The sequence below is a fragment of the Coturnix japonica genome, chromosome 2 (genome assembly GCF_001577835.2).
Source record: "Coturnix japonica isolate 7356 chromosome 2, Coturnix japonica 2.1, whole genome shotgun sequence".
Lineage (NCBI taxonomy): Eukaryota > Metazoa > Chordata > Aves > Galliformes > Phasianidae > Coturnix > Coturnix japonica.
In genome coordinates this window covers 62,992,194-63,013,075 of record NC_029517.1, presented here as the reverse complement: position 1 = coordinate 63,013,075, position 20,882 = coordinate 62,992,194, and the positions used below count along the sequence as shown (strand labels likewise).

Below are 20,882 nucleotides of genomic sequence, written 5' to 3'. Positions count from 1 at the left end.
CTTGTGAATTCAGAGAACGTGATGCCAATTATGATCATCAGAGAGTTGTAATTTTGGTAAAAGCGTAAAAGGGAATTCAGTAAATCTGGGAAGGTATTGGATGTAAGTGTTGAGTAAGTGTAAGTATTTAAATAAATTTAACAAGCTTAAAAGCAAAAGAACAATCGGAGTATTTGCCGTGGAGGATGATTTCAGTTATAATGGGCAGTAGGGAAATATAGTGCTACAAGATTATAGTGACCTTATGTTGACCTACAAAGTGTTCAGGAAGGAAAGACTGGTCCATAGAAGCAGAGGAGATACTGCTGTATGGAAGGATAGCATAGCATAAGGACTATTTAGATGAGCTGTAAAAGGCAAACACTACACAACTGAATCTCCAAAGACAAAGAAATTTGAAACTAGAAATTCAGAAGCATTTTAACAACTTCAGGAAAGTAAAGACATCAGCAGGTCTTCACTGATAATCTCCAGCTTAAGAAGAGGAAACAGAGTAAGCAATGTTGAACTTTAGCTGCTAAGAAAACTGTAGTATCAGGACTTTTGGTTACTCCCCTATGCTCGATCAAATAGATCAGGAGGAACACATTAGAAGAGATTTCTTGACACCTTGCACAACAACATCTTGTAAAAGTGAAACCCAAAAGGAAGAAAGTAGTCTTAACTCTGATATCAATCACAAACTGATAATAGCTGGCTCACTAAGTCCTACTGTCCAGGTGGACCACAAGGCTAATTCATTAAAGCTGCTCTTACATTCATGGATCAAAACTTTCATCTCTTTGAGGTGGTATTGCCTCACATTTTAAAAAACCTGTTACATAAGGACATACTTTACTATCTAAGAAATGAAACAAAGAGCAACTTCATCTTTTTCCTCCTGAATCTACTCTTAAAAAAGGACCAGAGAAGACGGACTTTAGAAGCTGTTCACTCACCCAGGAGACTGAAAACATTCAGAGAGATCATATGGCTCAGGCTACCAGCTTGACGATAAAGTTTACTGCTTGTGTTTCATCTTCTGTATGTTAGGTATTCACTGAGTGGGCTGAACTACAGCTATACAGTGCCCAGATGTTCCTGCTTTCCAACAGGGTGTTTTGCCGGCTTCACAGCAAACAAGATACAACTGATGTTGGCACCAAGCCTGATTTCAAACACTTCTGCCCAACTCTGCCTCCTTTTATAGGGTCATCATTGCAGTTTAGCTTTATCCTAGATGCAAAATGTGTGTTGCAGCCTCAGAGAGCACTAAGCCGGGCTCTTCTTCACATTAAACTCCCATCTGTGTCAGAACACAACTTTGAAGAGTCCCACTAGAACTATGCAGCCTCACAGCGCGTGTGACTTTGCAATTACATTCACCTAAGTTGCACTCAGCACTGTGGCATCCAGCTGCAGTTAAAACCTGCTGGGATCACAGCTTAAGCATGATTAGCTGGCACAATGACAACCTTGTGTTTGTACTAAGTTTGACTCTGCAGAGCAATATATCAGCATGAAAAGGTGTAACTTCTGTATGCATGCATGCTTTGCAGAAACCGTGCAAGGCAGTACCGCATGCATGGAAATGAATAGTAAAAACAGGTAATGAAGAAAAGAAGGTCACATAGACGTAGAAGGAAGAATTGTTTGTGCTGGAAGGGTCCCTTGAAGGCCATTTAGTCCAACTCCCCTACAGTGAGATCAGGTTGCTCAAAGCTCCATCCGGCCTGATCTTAAGTGTCTCCAGGGATGGGGCATCCACCGCCTCTCTGGACAGTCCATTCCATTACTTCAACACCCTTACTGTAAAAAACTTCCTCTTTATGTCCAACCTAAATCTCATCTCTTTCAGTCTGAAACGATTTCCCCTTCTCCTGTCATAACAAACCCTGCTAAAGAGTCTGTCCCCTTCTTTCTTATAGTCCCCTTTTAGATACTAAAAGGCCTCCATCAGGTCACCCCAGAGCCTTCTCTTCTCCAGACTGAACAGCCTCAGCTCTCAGTCTGTCCTCATGGAGAACAAGGAATCACACGAGGAATAGCTGAAGAAACATATGAAAAGTGAGTTCCTGGACAAAGAATGCAAAAAAAAAAGAACAACAAACCAACCCAAGATACAAAAAGGATGCAATTTAAGAGGTACAATTTAGGAATGGCTATCAGTGACAAAGGTGATAAAAGCAGCATACCAGATGAAACAGGTATGACAGGAGCCCATTTAACAACCCATGGTTATTACAGACATATAGGATGTCCATTTGGATGGGATAGAAGTTCAGTAAAAAGTGTGCAATGGAACAGTGCTTTACTTTAAGCAAACACCACCGGTAACCTATGCTTTGAATACCTTTTTTTCCTGCATTTCAAGCATATTAATGGTTTAATATATAATAGTATTATTGGTGACACTGGGAACACAGGGCTTTGGTGAATCAGTCGATTTGTTTCATCTTTAACTAATTTGAACCTTTAATCCTCTTGCTTGCGCAAAATCTTCTTCCTTCAGGTCAAAGTATTAAATAGTCTCAAGAAGTAAATAAGGAGAAAAAAAAATACCAGAAAGCCCGTGGGGAACATTTAAATTAAAGTTATCTAATAGTCAAATCAACTTAATACTATGATCATAGGCTCATCTCAGCTTGTCTCACTGACTCCCACCACCTCTGCGAATAAAGCTGTGGGAATAAATAGACAAAACAAAAAAGGGATTTTAGATTACTTCTAGTTTCTTGTTGCTTTAGGTGGTTGCTTTTTTACTGTAACTGCTGTCATTATACAAATGCAGAACCTTTTAAAACAGAAACATGCAGACCAAAACATTGAAATTGTCCCCATTTTTCAGGCCTTGTTTGCACTGTACAGTATGCCCGTATTGGTTCAGCATCTGACTTCCTTTAGGGATATAAACTATGCTGGTGCAAATCCTTATGTAGGCAAAATCTTGCTGATATAACTGTCTTCTACCAGCACAACATATTTCAGTTAATGACTCAGAATACTCTTTGATATCAGTATAAATTGTTCATCCTGGGGGGGAGGACTGCTTCTTTACAGTTAAAATGTAGATAAGTTCTGAACTTTTCCTTTACTGGGGCTTAAATCAGTCAAACCTATATCTAGTATTTCTCATCCAGAAATAACACAGCTTCTTTTCATCACCTTTTTGACTGTTGGTCCTTTTCTGCGTTCCTGCTTTGATTGTATGCTCACCAGAAAGGAGTCTATTTGAAACCCCCTTGAAAGCAGAAGTTCTGTTTCAAGCAACAGTAACCGCAGGATCAAATGCCTCCCGTCTTAAAAGAAAGAAAACTGATTCAAAAGCTTGAAGCTAACAAATGGCTTGCAGTTGTCCAAGCCGCTTGTATTTAATATTGAGGAAGTGATGCTTTTCTGGCCTCCAGTGATGCATCTCCTAGACAGGCAGGCACACAACAAAATGAAGTCTTAATGCCGTGAGCTCCTTGAGACTGCTGCAATAACATTCTGGCAGACTGGGCTCCCTTGGCTCTTATACTTGCAGCAATTTGAATGTCTCTTTCGGTTTAGCGTGATGCTTGGCAAGTTTCCCAATCTTACATTATCTGAGAAAGAAAGACAAGAGAAGCTGGTACGTTGGGGGAGCCTTTGAAGATGCTTCTTTGCCGTTTGTTCATAGCAAGACAGCTGGCTGCAGGTAGGAGTAGCGTTTGGCCAGCAGCTTAGCTTGAAAATGGTTCAACTGAGTTGCATCCAGGCACCAAGATGCTCAGATACCACAGCAATGTGTGCGGTACAAGAACCTAGATATGAGAAGATTAGATAGCAAATCAGACAGAATTTTGCATGTGATTTCCTGGGTTTGTCTAAACTTATAGCAACAGCAGTTAATTATAGGAGATTATGAAGGCAGCTCCAGGGGAGTTTATGTCACTTATATGCTGGATTCCAGCCATACATTGCCAGCTGAGGGTTGCCGCTGTGGAAGGAAGCTCCTCCTGTTGCAAAGCTGGTGGAAACAATCCTGGTGCCTTCCTGCTCTGGGATGGGAGCAGCAGGCATCTGTGATGGAAGCATGACAGAGAGGATGAGTATAATAGCTGAACTGTGAGGCAAAGAGACAGACACAGTTCATCACCTGAAGAGAGACAGGCACAGGAGGTATGGCACACAGGAGTTATTTGTGGTTAATTCTCTAGATAACTGCAATACCTACTTCCAGATCTGGTCCTTCTCCCTCCACCAGACACGAATCCCTCAGCTCTTGCAACCGCTTCCTCTGGCACTTCATTGAGGGCAGATGAATGCTTTAATGAAATTCTTGAGGCTACTTGGAAGTGCCTGGGCAAGAGAGCCTGGCCTTCCAGCAGCAGCTGCTTGAGAAGGAGTCACTGCGCACATTGCTGCACAGAGAAGGCAGCGCTGTAAGTATTTGTGCACAAATGAAGCCAACAATTCTTTCTGGTAGATGAGCTGTGTCTAAGCAGTAGTTGCACAAGTTTCACAGCAGGAATAGTTAGCCTGCCTACAGTACTGTTCTTATGTACCTGCAGTACTTGCATCCATACACCTGCCCCTGGGCCAGCTTGTTTGGTGTGAGGTTGGCTCCCTCTTTCTCTCCTTAGAACTGCATTCTGCCATAAAGGCCCACCTGCATGTAGAAGTTTTCAGAGAAGCAGATAGCTACATTTTGGACCTTATAGCCATTTTTATCTGCAGCTTCCAATCTCTGAAGTCGTATTTATCTTAGAAAGTGGGAAAGCTTTCAAGCACTGATTTCATAGGTAATGCATTTTTCTTTTCTTTTCTTTTTTTTTTCTCTTTATTTGGCTGGTATTCATGATTTTGTTTCTTACTCTTTCCTCTGAGTATCTGAACTTTAGCATGACATTTCTGCTCCCTTGGAAACACTAGCACACCAAGTAATTACCAGTCTTTCCTGCCTAAGTGAAGGGCCTTCTGCTTCCTAGCAGTGTTAGTTCAAGGTCACAACAACTGATTTAAATACTTCACGAATTTGCATCTGACTTGCTGTCCACAGAACTTGATCATTAAGAGATCCAGTTTCCACTGGCACTCTCCCTTTCAAAGTTCGTCAACAGGAAATATAAATGCTCAGCTCTTTGTGAATGATCTGCAAGGACACGCAGGCGTTAAATAAATAAGTAAAGCAGTTAACCAAATCCTTTAGTTTCTGTTTTGAATGACTGGCCATAGGAATGCAGGCTGAGCTGTATTTCGGCTGTTCCCAAGGATGTGTATGTGTAACTTGTTGATAGCGGTACTTCAGGCTCTGGTGACAGGAGTGTGACCGCCCCTGTGTCCATCATCCTGCAGCAGCACAGCCTCTGCCTCCTCTCAGGAGCACCAGGCTACAAAGAAAACCATGAGGGCCCTGTTATTTCAGAGGGCTGGCATTCTAAATTGCCTCAACCCTCATCCTGAGCTGCCAATGCTGCTGGGTTGTAAGGAGCAGCATTAGACTTGCTCCAGCAATTAATGTGAGCATCTGGCACACAGGAGAGCTGAGGCTTCTGCCCTGCAAGACATGCAGGAGATCCAACTGATAGCAACAAAGCTCAGGAAGACCAGCTTACTTCATTGGCAACAACAGATCATCAGCAAAAGAAAAGAAGAGCCCACTACAGCCCTTAGATTTCAGCATTAAGTTTTTAAAACCTCACTGGTGCCCAAAGTTTATCTCTTTCACAGTAAAAATGACTTTGAGTGCACAGAGGAATTAAAGCATGTGTAAGGGTTGAAGGTGTGTCTCTGTCAAACATCCCTACTGTACTTGTTTCTGGGTGGGAGGAAGCACTAGAAAGGAGGAGAGAGCAGGTGGGCCCTGGAAAAGGGAATTTTTAGCATTTCTCCTGTGGGATGCCTGCTGTTGGTATTGGAGGTGGAGGGACAGAGATTATTTGCAACTCATTAAACCTTCTTATTTTGTTTTTGCATGGTGGCATTTGAATAAATCTAATGGTTGTAGTTAAGGTGTTACAACTGTGCATGCAAATTAATTTAAGAGCTGTTCTGAATAGCAAAACAAAGCCCTTCAATCTGTTTGCGAACCATGTCCTCACACCCTGATTTTCCCTGTTCTTTTCATATGGTCCCTCTTAGCTCTTACCCAATAGTACACGCAGGAGGGCTTTCTGGATGAACAGAAAGCTTGAAGTTTTCCCAGCCTACCCAATGAGTGCCTGTCAGGTAAAGCAACTCATAAAGCTGTCTTGGGGTGACAGTAGGATTCAGTGCACTGTGACAACAGGTGACAGGCAGCTGACTTTGTCTGAATTCCCACTTTCCTTGGTCTGCACAGCCTCTCCTAGCTTCTTTCCCTGCTTGGTCACCCATCACTGGTCTCCCAGGTCTTGTGGTTTTGTGGTAAACAAACAGATAGGAGTGGAGCAGAGGCACTCGGACCAAAAAACAATCTCTTCTGAGCTGATGCAGGCCAGGAACTTCTTATTGTGTTAATTCCCCATTACCACTGGGCTGTGAAAGGATGAAAACGTAGAGCAAGATTCTGAGAGGCCTTTAAGAACAGCACTAAGCAGAGCAACCCCACAAGGTGATCCAGTAATGCATCACACACTGATGCCAGAGATCTTCCCCCTGTTGTATGCTGGGCGGTGGCAGGGGGCTTACAGCTTGCTCCTACAGCACCTGCTGGGGCACTGCATACAAGGGTAGATATAGGAAGTGGCATGACAAATCCATTACCTGCCTTATGTCTTCCTCAAATAAGGCTTTCACAGGTGAACAAAAATGGTCTGGGCTGCTAATGAAGTGCTGCTCACAAAAGAAAACACATGCACAAATTCTTAATTTCCACATGGCCCCTGGTAGAAGCTACCTGCCCATTTAAGCCTACAGCACTTTTTACGTTGCTCAACCTTTATTTTATTTCGTTAGTACTTATTTATTGAACTGCAGATATATCATAAGGTTACTTTGTCATCAGATAACCTTCGCTGTTTCTTTCCCCTTGTAAATCAACTGATTGTCACAAGATCTTTTAAAAAAAAACCCAGCAAAAGCCTGCTTTGAGCCATGTGAGGAATGCGTGGCATTTCTGAAGATGGTGCCAGTAGCTTTGCCTGAACTTTTACCAGAGTAGCAGAGCAGTGCTGGCCGGCATGGGGCTGGAGCACTACGGCTGCAGCAATGCTTCTGTGTGCTGCGCTCAAAGCAGAGTGCAAGGCAGGCAAGCCAAGGGGCCTGGGGATCAGAGCACCATGTTTAGACAGCAAACAGGAGATCAAGTATTTTCCTAAGAGATGTTAAAACAAGCAGCAGGGAAAATGTGTGACTGGTCCCTCGTGGCTCAGCTGATGGCACAACCTGCTCAGACTAGTTCGATTCCACCCTCCACATTCACATGCACTGCCTGTCCTGGCAGAGACCACTCCGAGAGAGCCCTGCCTTGGCAAACCCTTGTTCTTTCTGTCTTTCTTTTCCCTGTTTACCTCGGCTAATACCTGTGCCTCAAGCCCTTTCGCTGCACTGCAGGATAAATGTATTAAACAAAGCCCTCTGTTGCCAAAGCGGTGGGCTGATGACAAAAGCTGTGCCAAAGCACTTTGAGCATTTCTACAAGCAGCTACTTTCAGTTCCCATTTCTCAGACTGTTACATGATTTAACTCTTTTGCTGCATCCTGAGAGTGACAGATACTGGCAGCTGGAGCATGTGGGGAACACAATGGTGTGCACATGTACATATTTTCCTTTATTAGCAAAATACCTGCCAGAACCAAATTGTCAAATTTGGGCTTTTAAATTAGGTAGACTATTTACAGTGTAAGGTCACTCACATTAAGAGTAAATTATTGAGAGTTCAGACAAGACTTTGAGAGAATTGGGCCTGTCGTCTTTCAGACCCATTTTGTCATTATTTTTGCTTTAGTGTCATTCTAAAGCTGTGTCAATGGTCCCAATACACTGTGTTTCTTTGCAAAGTGTACACAGAGCCATAGAATGGTTTGGGTTGGAAGGGACCCCAAGGAACATCAAGTTTGTGATGTTAGAGCATGAGCTCCCCATACAATTGGAATAACACAAGAAAAGTAATGTACAGTTGGAATAGAATCATAGAATCATGGAACCACCAAGGTTGGAAAAGACCTAAAAGATCATCCAGTCCAACCATTCACCTATTTCCAATAGCTCCCACTAAACCACGTCCCTCAGCACAACATCCAGTCATTCCTTGAAAACCCCCAGGGTCAGTGACTCCACCACCTCCCTGTGCAGTCCATTCCAGTGCCTGACCACCCTTTCTGAGAAGCAATATTTCCTAATGTCCAGACTGAACTTCCCCTGCTGTAGCTTGAAACCATTCCATCACAGTATAGAAATAGTGCAAGAATAGTGGTAAATAGACAGACAGAGGTTATCTATAGGAAAAACTCACCAACCCTGAGGCCTTCAGTCAAGGTGGAAAACATTGAGGCTTGTCACCAGAACTCCTCAAAGCAGCAGTCTCCAGAAAGAGATGCTGCCCTAGTGGTGGTCAGCCCTTAAATGAAATCTAGGAGAGGTGGAGTCAAGCTCCACCCCTTCTGTGAGCACAGCTGAATTACCTTCACCTGTGCTCCTGCAGCTGGCCCAACACTTGCCTCAGGTGGTCAATCAGAAGTTCAGGCTGTGATTAACAGTTTCCCATACAGCTCCCTTACCAACCCTGCGATGCTTGCTTTGTTCTCCAAAGTGATCCACAAATCTCTGTGGCATTTCCTAAGTCCACCTCTGTATGTGAATGTAAACTCCTTAGAAATGGTTTGCTGAATTTGTCTGGAAGAAGAAGAAGGTGGCCTAAAACTGAATGGTTCTTAGTGCAACTGAGATATGTGAAAATACATGCAATTTCCTTCTATGTATGAATTATATACAGCTTCTACCATTCAGCCCAAGTATAACTCCAAAAGTAAAAACTAAGGCTGCTATATATCAGTGTAAAAAATAGAAGATGATGGGTTAAATGGGCTTACCAACCTTCAGAAAAGAACTTGTCAAGGACTGAGCAGAGCAGCTTTGTTTGTGTTGTTTGAACATGGAAGATTTTCTCCAGACTGCCTCCTCGCCTTCTTTCTTTCCTTAATGCTACTATTGCTCCCCCATAAGTGGCACCCATTAAATACCACCAATGAACTGCTGCAGTGACATTGCACAGCTGATGCCAGAAACACTTCACTTTAGTGTGGCCCTTTCCAGGAGTAAGAAAACCAGGCAACCTCCCCTAGGTCTGGGCTTTTGCATAGTGCAGAGCCACGTCTAACTGAATTAAGCAGAGACGCCAAGACAAAATTGCTGAAACATTTCTCATGCTGATTTGGTTTAACAAGAATGCAGCCTCGTCTGAACACTGCATGGCTTTCCATGCAAGCTGAATGATCCACACCTTCCTAAACCCATATTTAAAGAGAAATGGCTTGACCATTCCCCACAGCGTAGGTTTATCCTTCATCTCTGTCAGCTGTGGAGGAAATCTATCTGCCAACAGCTTCACTTTCCAGCAGCATGAACTGGAACAGTCACCCCCATTGCAATAACCAGTCAGATTTATTTATGTATTTCTAAGCGCATGCGTCAGTTCGTATGAAGAAATGTAACCGCGATTATTCCTTACCCCATAAATGTATCCATCTGAGTGCTATGTTTAGTCAGCCCCGTGCAAATAGTATTTCCATTGATCTGAATTTACATATACTTCACTGAGAGCCTGGCATTAACAAGGGTAACAGGACATGCCCCAGTACATAGGGTCATCAGTGTAAGTATTTAAGCAAATGACAAGAACACAGAATGAAGAAGATACGTTGAGAACACTGTGACGAGAACCAGTTTTGTCTAAAGTCACAAACCTCAGATATCACTGGAGAAACAAAAGGGTGTGCAGATGCAAACTAATTGAAGCTGCAGCTCTAGGACTGTGTAGGGTATTGTGAAAACAGAGAATCCAGAATAGATCCATTTCTACCACAGGAAAAGGTGAGGGGTTAAAAAAAACCACCCGTATAAGGATTTGATCAGGTGTACCAGCGCCAAAGCCGAGGCAGTGGGCAGGTACTCTGCCACCAGTCAGTGGGATGGTTTGTGACACCTTCCCTTCCTGCACGTTATAGTTTGATGAAGTAGACCTGGTTGAAGTGCCAGCATGTCAACACTCCCAGGTGTACAAAGACACCGGCCTTTCTAACGACACCAGCCTTATGAAACGCTGTGCCTTGGCGCAACACCACCAGGGGCTCAGCTGCCCTGATTTGCATCTCCTCAGTGCTTGGGTTTCCATAGAGGACTCGTGATCTCTTCAAGAGAAGAACAGCTATAGATTTGTCTGCTTTTTTTTTTTTTTTTTTTTTTAAATGTTCCAAGAACTTTTCTCATTTAGCTTCAAGATGACATTTTAATGAGGTTTCATTGCATAACACAACATCAGACGATTTGAGCAGCTCTCTTCGCTCACTCCCTCCCCAAATCACCTCTGAAATGAATTACCATGCAGGAATGAAGGCTTTAATGAGAATTTATGTTGCTCATACTGAGGCAGGAGTGAGAGAAAAGTCATTCAGCTGCTAAATCATGGCATTGGAGCGGATGTCATTCCCTCTCCCATCATGACAGATGGCAGCACGGTGTCATTCAGACCTGGGCAGGTTTCTTCAAAAGTCTGGAGCTGGTGTTTGTTTGTTTGTTTGTTTTGGAGTCAAAGAGAGGGCAGCAGAGAATAGCTGCAAGCCAATTCCCGCTCAGTAAAATGGAAGGCTCACCAGCTCTTCATTCAGTACAATGTGGCTCAAGAGGATATCCTGTCAAACCAATGATAACGAGGGAAATAAAGTCACTTCCTCAACAGCTGTTTGATTCAGGTAGAAAAAGGAAGTCTTTACTTCCTCATGTTTGCTCTCCCTACCACCCCCTCAGCCATAAATGCATAAATGCCATGCTGAGGTTGGCTTTTCCCTTGGCATTGTTGGGGGGAACACTCGTGCCAATGATGCAGTGCTGGGCTCAGCATATGGGAAGTACTGACTCCTCTGCAGCCTTGAGGATAGGACTTGCCTCTCGAGCAGGGATGGAGGCTGAGCTGCAAAAGGACCGAGACTAAATCAAATCCAAATGCCAGTAACAAATGTTTCTGTAGTTAAAGATTATATTTGTTTCTTGAATCAGCACTGCCAAATTTGGGCCAGCAGACAAGAGAGGTAGTGCGATTGGGAGCCGCTGGTTTGAGCCAGGGCACCACTCAGGACACCATCATCACCATCGTGCCTCCTTATCTTCCATGGTGACAAACTCCACCAGGGCCTGAACAGGACCTACTGTCCCCGTGGGCAGCTCAGTGGGTAGTGGGGCTCCTGGCCTACCCCTGGCCCACCATATAAACCCAGATGGGTGAGGCATGCACCTTGGTGCATGGGGACCATGAGGAGCTCAGGCAGAATGTTCTTCTCTTTACTGCTTCCATCGTTCTTGCTGTGCTGAAATGGTCAACGTGAATATAGGCCATAAATGAATGACAAGCTTACTTGACTTCATAAAAGCTTCTAAAGAAATTACTTTCAAGCAACTTACAGGTCTGAATGAAGAGCTCTTTTCCATATAATTTTTAACTGCCCTGATACAATTTTACATCCAGGATATAACATTACATTAAATTTTAAATAGTTAGGCCTTAAAGGCCTACAGCCCTTTTGTTTCCAACCGTGTGAGATTTCCAGAAGGCCTCACCAAGCCAAAACTTGCCTCGGTCCATTTGCCAAGGGGACCCTTGCTTTCATTATAAAGAGTGTTTTTCAAACGACATCAAGTGTTTGAGGCAATTTTGTTAAGCTTATTTGTTTTAGTGAGATTCTCTTATTTTAAACAGACCGATTTAGGTGACAAAAATCCAGTGACAAACACGTGGGTTTATAGAAGACAAATCCTATGAAACAGTCAGGATTCTGTTTAGGGTTCTCCTTGTGCTGAAATAGTTTTCAGTAATGGGTCCCTCCCCCTCTCCTTGTTTTAGTACATAAAATGGACATGTGTTTATTTAAAACAGGTTTGAAACTTAAACAAATAGTGACAGGCTGTTCAAACAAGCTTCGGAAATAGGTCTAATCAGGATGTTTGAGAAGGGGAGGGAGAATGATCATAAAGAGCTACTTGTAATATATAGTGCAGACACCATTAAGCTGGGTTCATGTTATTGTTGTATAATCTCAGCAAAAATAGTACTGCATGCTACACATTTTTTCTTGGTGTTCCTCTTTTGAACCATACGTTATACCATAGGTCTGCCTTGTCTTCAAGTTCTACTGTAACCCTCTATCCATCCTCATAGGGAATGCTAGGGGTTCTACTGAATTGTTAGCAATGGCCTCTCTGGCAAACTGGGCTGAATGTTGCTGAGCGTGGGTAGAAAGAAGGCACAAAATATGCTCATTTTGCAATTGATACTGGGTGTGCATTGGCTGTCATAACTATACAGAAGTGAGACTCAGCCCACAGAAAGAAACCATGGAAATGTAACATTAAGATATTTTCACGACTTGCATTTCCATGGTATTTTTTTTTTTTTCGTTTCCTGTGTTTTCCACCTATTATAATATCAGCAAGTTTTGAACTTCACCCTTCTTGTATTTTTATAAGGCATGATCGTGAACTCCCTATCCAGACAAAGCTCCCATGGAAGTCAGTGAGTCTGCAGTGGCGGCAACAGGATTTAGCCCAGTCTGTAACATTTTAGGATATTGTGTTACTTCATAGCCTTAAGGAGAAATAAAGAAAGCTGTCCAAAGAACTGCTCAGCAAACTCTGTACTTCTCGGCTCTTCATCAGCACAGAAGAATATTGAGGCCAAGGTTTGGCAATGTCTATTTCAAACACAACACAGCTATGCAAAAGTTGCTGAATTTTCTCAGGGAAGAACAATTTGCGTTAAGACATTGGCCCCAAAGGTTAAACTGCCTTCACTTAAGAATATAGTCTTGGATACTCAAGTTTGAAAATGATTGCCTGGAGGAAGAAGCATTGAGAAATATCAGGAGGAAGACAATTTGGGTCAACCTGTTGGGCAAACCCCTTAGCTATTCTGTTACTGACACATTCACTCTTACCTACAACACGAGCCAATATTACTTAATATAAAAACACATTTGGAGATTACAAATGTTTTATTTATTTGCATCTCGCTTGGTCTAGTGAACAGGAGTCAAAATGGCACGATATAAAAAACCCTTACACGCCCTCTCGTGGTATAACCATAAATGCACTTATTTTAACAATATCTAGAATGGGCTAATGAGGAAGGCTATTTAATGTGTGATTTATGGGAAATGCATCTGGCTGAAAGGTTTCTATGAAGGGCAGAGACCTGTTACTCTTTGTTCTTGCTGTGATCCGTGACATGTATGCATTTTCAGAAGGCAGGTTACCGCCTAGCATAGTAACATTGCAAAATGTCTAAAGGCAACATAACATAAGTAGAGAATGTTTGCTTTTACAAAAATTTGGAAGCCTAGGATAATAGAGAATGATGTAAACCCCACAATGGATATCTGTCTGATGGGTTTATCTCTGTGGTTTGGGTGCAGACCTTAATTGGTTGCACAAGATAGAGTTGTCCTAAACTCTGCTATTTTTTCTACACCCTCCCCCCCCCCCCCCCTTTTTATTTTTTTAAGCCATTCAGCTTCATTATTCGTTGCTTTCATGCAGCACAGTGTGGTTTACCTCTCTGAGTGTTCTCAGGTTTCATGTTTGTAAAGAATGGCAGGCAGCTTGAAAGAAACACATTAAGCACAGAGTGTTACCGATCTGATCACTAGCCCAGTCAAAATCCCATTGTATTTGTGGAGCACAAAAACAGACCACTGCTATATCAGAGGAATGGCTATCAGGAACACGGGGCTGAGGTGTCAGCCCTTTTGGTGACAGTCATAAAAGGCCAGCAATAGCGTAACACAGAACTGCACCCTAACAGCTTCAACTCACACAGAAGAAACATCTCAATGATGGCTGTGTGGAGTCTTCTGAACCCTATCCCTAAGGAACACAATAAATATTAGTCAACAAAATAGATGTCCTTTGTCCAGTGGAAGCAAAAGGTTTGGAGAATGAAGTTCCAATCTCTTCCATTCCATCCTTCATGTGTTTTTGTATATACACAAAAGGGAGCCACAAGGGAGTTAGCTCCTGTTTAAAAAATGCCGTTACTGTATTTGCTGTTGGACAGGCCATGCCTAAAACAGACTGTAAGTAATTACAGCAATGTTTGTGAAGAAATAGGCAGGAGAACTTTGTGCTAAGCACTGCACAAAAACATAGCTCCCAAATCACTGTTTTCATACGTTGATGTGTTGTGGGGTTTTTTTCTACCGAAGTGATTGCTGAATGACCACTACATGTGAAGAAGCTCTCCTACCTCCCTTCAAGAGTTACTGTGATTCTGATGTTCCTTTATTTCCCTTTCTAGGATGCCTTCGTGGAATTGTACGGCAACAGTATGAGGCCTTTGTTCGATTTCTCCTGGATCTCTCTGAAGACCATCCTGAGCCTGGTTCTGGTGGGAGCTTGCATCACTCTTGGCGCTTATCTTGGACACAAGTAGAGTCACCCAGTTTATCGTGGATTACAAAAGTCTTTCAAAACAGCAAAATAATATTTTTTTTCTGTAGCACAATGGTATTTTATGAGCAAAACAACTTCCTGGCTAAAGATTAAATCAGCTATTACTGCCAAAGGAAATATCATTTATTTTTACATTGCAGGAAAATTATTTATTAAAATATATTTACATTTTAACCTGCTATTTTCAGAAACTCTGCAAGTTGTATCTGTCATCACATCATGTTGTTATTCTTAACTTTAAAGAGCCCCAAAGCATTTTAGGTTCTTTTTTTTTTAATTGATGCAGTTGTCTGGATCATTTTATCTGGAAAGAGCAAGTATACTGACAAAGACCTACCTGCTTACACTTAGGAAGGCAGTTACTTGAGCTGCTAACGGCTGTGTAATTGTATAGATCTCCTTGCAATTTTTGGGATGGCCGAGAGGGCTCTGAAAGAAAAGGTCAATGTGAACAAAGTTCTAATCCCGTCCTGCCTGCGAGCTCAACATGGTACACGCATGCAGTCAAAATGGTGACTTCTTGAAGGACACTTGGCTATCCCTACAGCTTGAAATGCAATTGCCTCTGCCTTGTAGACATGCGTTTTCAAGTTACCAGTCGTGCCATCGCATCATAGTCATGATAGCATCATCCTATACCCTACTATGTGTCAGCTCAAATGCTTTTCTTTATGGATGTGTGAAGTTTAATCTTTGGGGCTTGCAGGAAATTACTGTTCCAATGATTTTCTCAGCAGTAAAAAGTTTTCACGGCTACTGACACAGAAACATCAGGAGACCTTAAGTGCCTGCTTCTACAGAGCAGAGCTGGAGTCTGAAGACCTGACCTGCGTCCCACTTTAGGGCTCATATCTGCAACTAATCCTGTTTACTTACAGAGTTCCTCTGGGGGTTTGAAACCAATTAAATGTGGTCTCCAAATCCCTGAAAGTTGAAAAAGATTTTAATTCTATTTGGCAAGAAACAGACCTCAGCTGAGTTACAAATTAGCTCTGACTATCCTCGTTTCTCAAACCAGACACCAAAATCAAGTTCATTTTCATAACACAGAAAGAAAGTGAGCTTTATCCTCCTGCCCCTTGCCCTCAAAATTATTTCATGCTAATAATTTCCTAAGACTGTCTACTGAAGAAAAGATGAAGAAGAAACTCCTCTATCTGGACAGAGACTCTCTGACACCTCGATCTCACAGGTGCCTACTGTCATTTCAAGCGAAAACAGGGTGGAGGAAAAAGGGGAGGGTGAAGCCATCTGCCCCTGTTAGAAATGCAACGCAAGTACAGTTAATGCAGAATACTCAGTATACACTTTTATAAGCAGACCTGTGTCCTAAGACCAGGTGTGTTGATGTATGTCAAAGCAGGGCTTTCCATGTGCTCGGAGGGGGCCGGAATTGCTGACGAAGCAGAAGAATCCCAGTGTGTTGCATGGACTGCTCTGTTGAATGGACATCGCCATCTTCAATCAAACGCTCCTATTTTTTCTACGAAACTTTTGAAACCCGGGATTTGTGGGTAAATGGACATTCAGAGATAGAAAGAAAAGGTTTTAAAGCTCTGAATGTAATGTACCGTACAGCGCAGAAGTGCTAATAAGGGGTGAAAAAAGTAAAATAAAATACAGTGAATAAACTGTAGATTCAACCTCAGAATTTCAGATGGATAACTTTGTGGCATTATATGCAAAATATCTCCATTAACTTGGGAATGTAAGATGTTCAATGTTAAGGCTGTAGTTGATGTTGTGTCTTCAAAGCTGCTTTTTTTTGTTTGTTTGTTTGTTTTAAGAGTTGTACATCTCAGCATTTTTACTGCTATTTAGTCATGGCACCTACACTTTGTGTGAGCAAAGATGGAACGAGCTTACCTTTCCACTTTGAAATTACTTGTAATTTCATAGAAACATACAAAGGAGGTGTTTCAAAGATCACAGAAGTGGGACTAAAACTAGGATCGATTTTAAAGAAAAGAAAAAATGTCATAGAATCAGATGCACCTGCAGTGTTTTTGGAGCTTCTGTCAGAAGTGGGCATATGTGTGCAGGATTCATATGAGAAATATTTGAATTGGGAGCAACCAAGTATTGTGGATCGAGTGTGGGCTTTGTTTTTTTTTTTTCAGCTGCGAAGCTGAACGTGTCTGAAGCTGATTTCAAAACTGGAATTGGCTGCTATCGAGCTGATGTTTCATTTCACAAGCTAGTCTTTGTTTCAATTTATGCCCATACGCCCATTAAAGTTCATGAACTATTAGACCTCAAATTGTTTCAAAATTGTTTATTTTATTAAAGGTTTACATTGTCAAAAGTAGTAAAAGAGTAACTATCAATTCCAGTGCTGCTATACTACCAGGATAATTTGAATGGGTTTTATTTTTAATACCTTCCAATGGCAAAAGTTTTTTAAAGCTGCTTTAGAAATAATATGAAGACGACACGTGATGATACACATTTAAATGAATATTGAGGATTTTGTGTTCTGTTGTGTCTACTCACTGGACTACCCAGTGTATTGGTTAATGCCAGGCAAAAAGAAGAGTCACAATGACTGTTGATGATTTTATTTTATTAAAGAGCTAACGGAGTTTTCCCATCCTGACTGCAGAATAGTACAGTATTGTGGCTGCATTAGGTATAACAGTAGTTGATAATACATTTATTAAGAAACATAGTAGAAACATTGAATGTATATAAAAGCTTGAACTTCTTTAATAAAATCCTCTCCTCTCACTCTTGCATTTCTTTTGCAATAATTCCTCATCACATCTTCCCATAGAGGTTTGGTTTTTTTCCCCCCACAAATTGCCTTATAGACAATTGCATGCTCAAAGACTACACTTCAGTGAAAATTCATCCTCTGTCACTATGTGAACACACACACCTGGTTGTTCCCAGTGTATCCAAGCCATCAAAGCAGAAAGTGAAGAAAAGAGGGAGGTTTCTGAGGATGGTTAGGTGTGGAAGACCAGAGGACAACAAAGGAAGACACCAAGAAATAGAGAGAAGCAAAGAGATCACCAAAATATCTCCCTGCTTAGAGGCGACTGTTAGAAGGAATTGGTTCATCTTTCATTCTTTCCCTTGAAAAAGGGTGATGCAAGGGCAGAGTAACCCATTACAGACTCACCACGATCATTTTTCAGTATAAAACTTCATTAATGCTGAAGGCAGTCTTTTGCGTAACAGAAAATCCTTAGGAATTTGAAAGTAATGCTTGATTTGGCTGTGTTTAATTTATTTGTCATTAATTCTTTTCCGCTTCATTTATTAAGAAAATAATGAAGGAAAATGTTTTGTTCCTGGGGAAAGGAAAAAAAAAAGTATCTGTGCAGTCCCTTAAGATCTGTTACAGATCAGTATCTTGGGAATAAATGGAAAAATGAGGAAAATAATCTGCAAGTTCAGTGTTCTGGAATCAGAGCTGACACAGAGGATGTTTCTTAATAGAACAAGCACTGGATCTAGCAAAGGAGGAACAGGGCTTGGGGGGTAATGGAGAATAATATACAGATAGGGAAGGGGGCTGGAAGATGTGGAGAATGACACTGGTGTATAAGAAAATCTCAAGTTTCAGACGATGCAGGAATCCACCCAAGATGGCCTGAAAATAACTTCTAACTAAAACCAGCTACAAACCCGTGCACTGTGATGTGACTGCAATTACTAAGAATGTTCAGCTACAGAATTGTTTTTAAATTATTCTACAAGTACCCACTCATTACAAAAGCTCATTTGTTTGCCGTTGCGATTTGAGATTACGCAGCCTGAATAGGATTGCACTAATAGAGAACAATGATGGAAAAGTGTTTCTTTGAAACCAGATGTGCAAAGGAAACGTTGATGTGGTACGGTTCAAAGAATACAGATCCAGGACACCCAAGCATACAGTCTCCCTAGCTGAGTCAGTGGGAGTCAGATACGCATAAGGACTGCCTGCTTTGAGCCTAAAGCATGACACTATGCTTAGCCATGCACCTGCATCCGACTGCACAAGCCTAGAACTCCTATTGATTATAAGTGTAGTGAAGTAGCATGTTTAAAGCCTGTCTTTTTTCCTCTCTCTGTCTTTAAACAAGCTAGCAAAATGATTCATTTGTATTACAAGTTAATGGCTCGGTAGTATATGAAAATTTAAACATCTTTTGATTTATGAGTATAAAAATTCTTTCTCGTTGCAAAAGCCCAGCTTTGTTTTTCATTCCTATCTCTCTTTCAAACAAGGCTAAACAAAAGGAAGACAAAGGAGCCAGTTTAATCTGTATTTCTTTTAAATCACACTCCTATACTAAGTTAATGCAGCTTCATCACACAATGAAACCTTTCTTGGCAACTTATACAGCATTAAGAATTCCACAGGAAAAAAAAATGTATATTTTTATAATTTAATTAGCATATTTTTTTTCTTTTTCTTCTGAATATTTGAATTTTAATTATCACCAGCATAAATGTACATAAGCAGATATCGTTTATCCAGTACCTTTGGATGATGTATGTACGGTAACGTAGTTTGTCAGTTTATCATCATTTAATATGATTATGTCGTTCTTTGTCTTTAAAATGTTATAAGAACATGCTGCCATTAAACTTTCCATGTCTGTCTAGTTAATATTGTGAAAAAATAATAAAGCACACTGTGAGTTACTTGTTTTGCATTTGACTTGTTTAGGATTGGTTGATAAAACACGGCTCCAGTAGTTATGAGGGCAGTTTTGTCAGTGAAACATGGCGTTTCCTTCCTGCTTGTTCCGTTGACATTCTGCTCTATGTTAACATCTTCAGGCTACAGTGACAGTGTTGAAGTACAGCTTACCCACATGTGTTCTCTGAATCTCAAATATCCGATGATTTTGCAAAGCTCTCCCTGGAACTGGGAATGCAACCGAGTTAGAGCTTTCCTAAAAACAAACAAGATCCTTGCTAAACTCCATGGCAGCAGACATGACAAACTGTACATCTTTGAGGTTTATGCAACAGAGGAATATAAGCAAAACTTTACATTTTTATTTTTTTAATGCTGTGGTATTTTTTGAGCTAATATCAAAATGTTTAATAGATGTGCAGGAATGTATTTACGAATGCATTTATAACATTCACCTTTGATGGTCTAATGTATTTCTGTCCAGGGGCTGCCCATAAGGTCAGGGGAGAGTTGATATTCAGAGTAGTTCAGGTGGGTCCTTGGTCTGCCTGGACTGTCATGATGGAAGATGGAAGAGCTCTCAGCTTGCTTTGATCATTAACAGACTGGTTAATTGGGTGCTTCATGTTCCTTAGCTATAACTCCCTCTCATAGCACCCCGTCACACTCACTACAACACTCAGAGCTGCAGGGCTGCAAGTCAGTGCCTTGACTGAGATTATCTGCAGGCTGACATAGTCTAATCTTTTCCTTTACTGTGGTTCATGCTGGCTGGAACCACAGATTTAGTGAGTCTGTCAGCTCATGCCACTCCTTTCAGGAAGGTTCACCAGGACTTTGAGCTTTGAATGATACTTTGGGACAAAATCACTTCTAAATGGGATTTACTATGGGCAGTGCTTGGAAGAGCACCAGTGGACACCCTCTGAATACAGTGTCAATTATGCACTAAAGACATGCATCAGAAGTATCTGTGCTGCTGGCAGCTGACAAAGGACAGGGTTTCACTTTCACTCAGGCTGTTAGGTTCTGTTACTACTTTTCTTCTTTCTCTTGATCCCAAAAAAGAGCAGCCAATATCACATCTGTGGACACAACCTCATGAAGCTGCTGATTGAAGACAGCAAAAAAAAGCTCCAGAAAAAGCTACAATCAGTCAGTACTCCCCGGCATTCATCAAAGGTGTCTGTGCCTCAAGATACAGTAACCCAGGTTTGATTAGCTGCTGCTGTGTGAAATATAGTACACAGACATATCATCTATTAAGGAGACCCTGAGGACGCTGCCACCCGCTCTGTCTCATGTTTCCAACGTCTTGTTAAAAGTGCCATGAGACTCTTCTATTTCTTTACCAGAACTACTTTCCATCCTAGTGGAAAGGAGCTGTAAAAGCATATCATCAAATCTCAAGAGGGATGAGAGGAAAATAAAACATCTTCATTACTGCTGCAGGTTTGTCACAGTCCTGTTTAGATACAGGGAGGTGTTCAGCTACTCTGACCCTTAGTTCACAGATGTTGCGGCACACATTCTATGGCTGTAGTTCACATACAAAATAATAGCTGAATGTGTTAGTGAGTATTTAACTCTAGGAATGTACCCAACTACTTGAGGGGGGTTTGCAGCCCAGCATGCTCAGTGCGCTGTCATGCATGCCCAGCTAGT

The 20,882-nt window shown here is 41.6% G+C and overlaps 1 protein-coding gene and 1 long non-coding RNA gene across 5 annotated transcripts in view; one reads left to right on the top strand and one right to left on the bottom strand.

Annotated features, from left to right (window-relative positions):
* BCL2 (BCL2 apoptosis regulator) overlaps positions 1 to 19,219 on the top strand; it is an 89,656-nt gene extending 70,437 nt beyond the window's left edge. For all 4 annotated transcript variants that reach the window (XM_015854617.2, XM_015854616.2, XM_015854615.2 and 1 more), the window contains one exon: positions 14,427 to 19,219. In XM_015854617.2, coding sequence (XP_015710103.1) covers positions 14,427 to 14,561 — 135 coding nt within the window. In that variant the 3' untranslated portion in view covers positions 14,562 to 19,219. The remainder of the gene's footprint in view (positions 1 to 14,426) is intronic.
* Positions 2,356 to 8,457, bottom strand: LOC107309651. The gene is made up of 2 exons (XR_001553275.2): positions 8,379 to 8,457; positions 2,356 to 5,333 (listed from the first exon to the last, which is right to left on the bottom strand). It is a non-coding gene; the product is annotated as an uncharacterized LOC107309651 (long non-coding RNA).
* Positions 19,220 to 20,882: the final 1,663 nt, after the last annotated feature.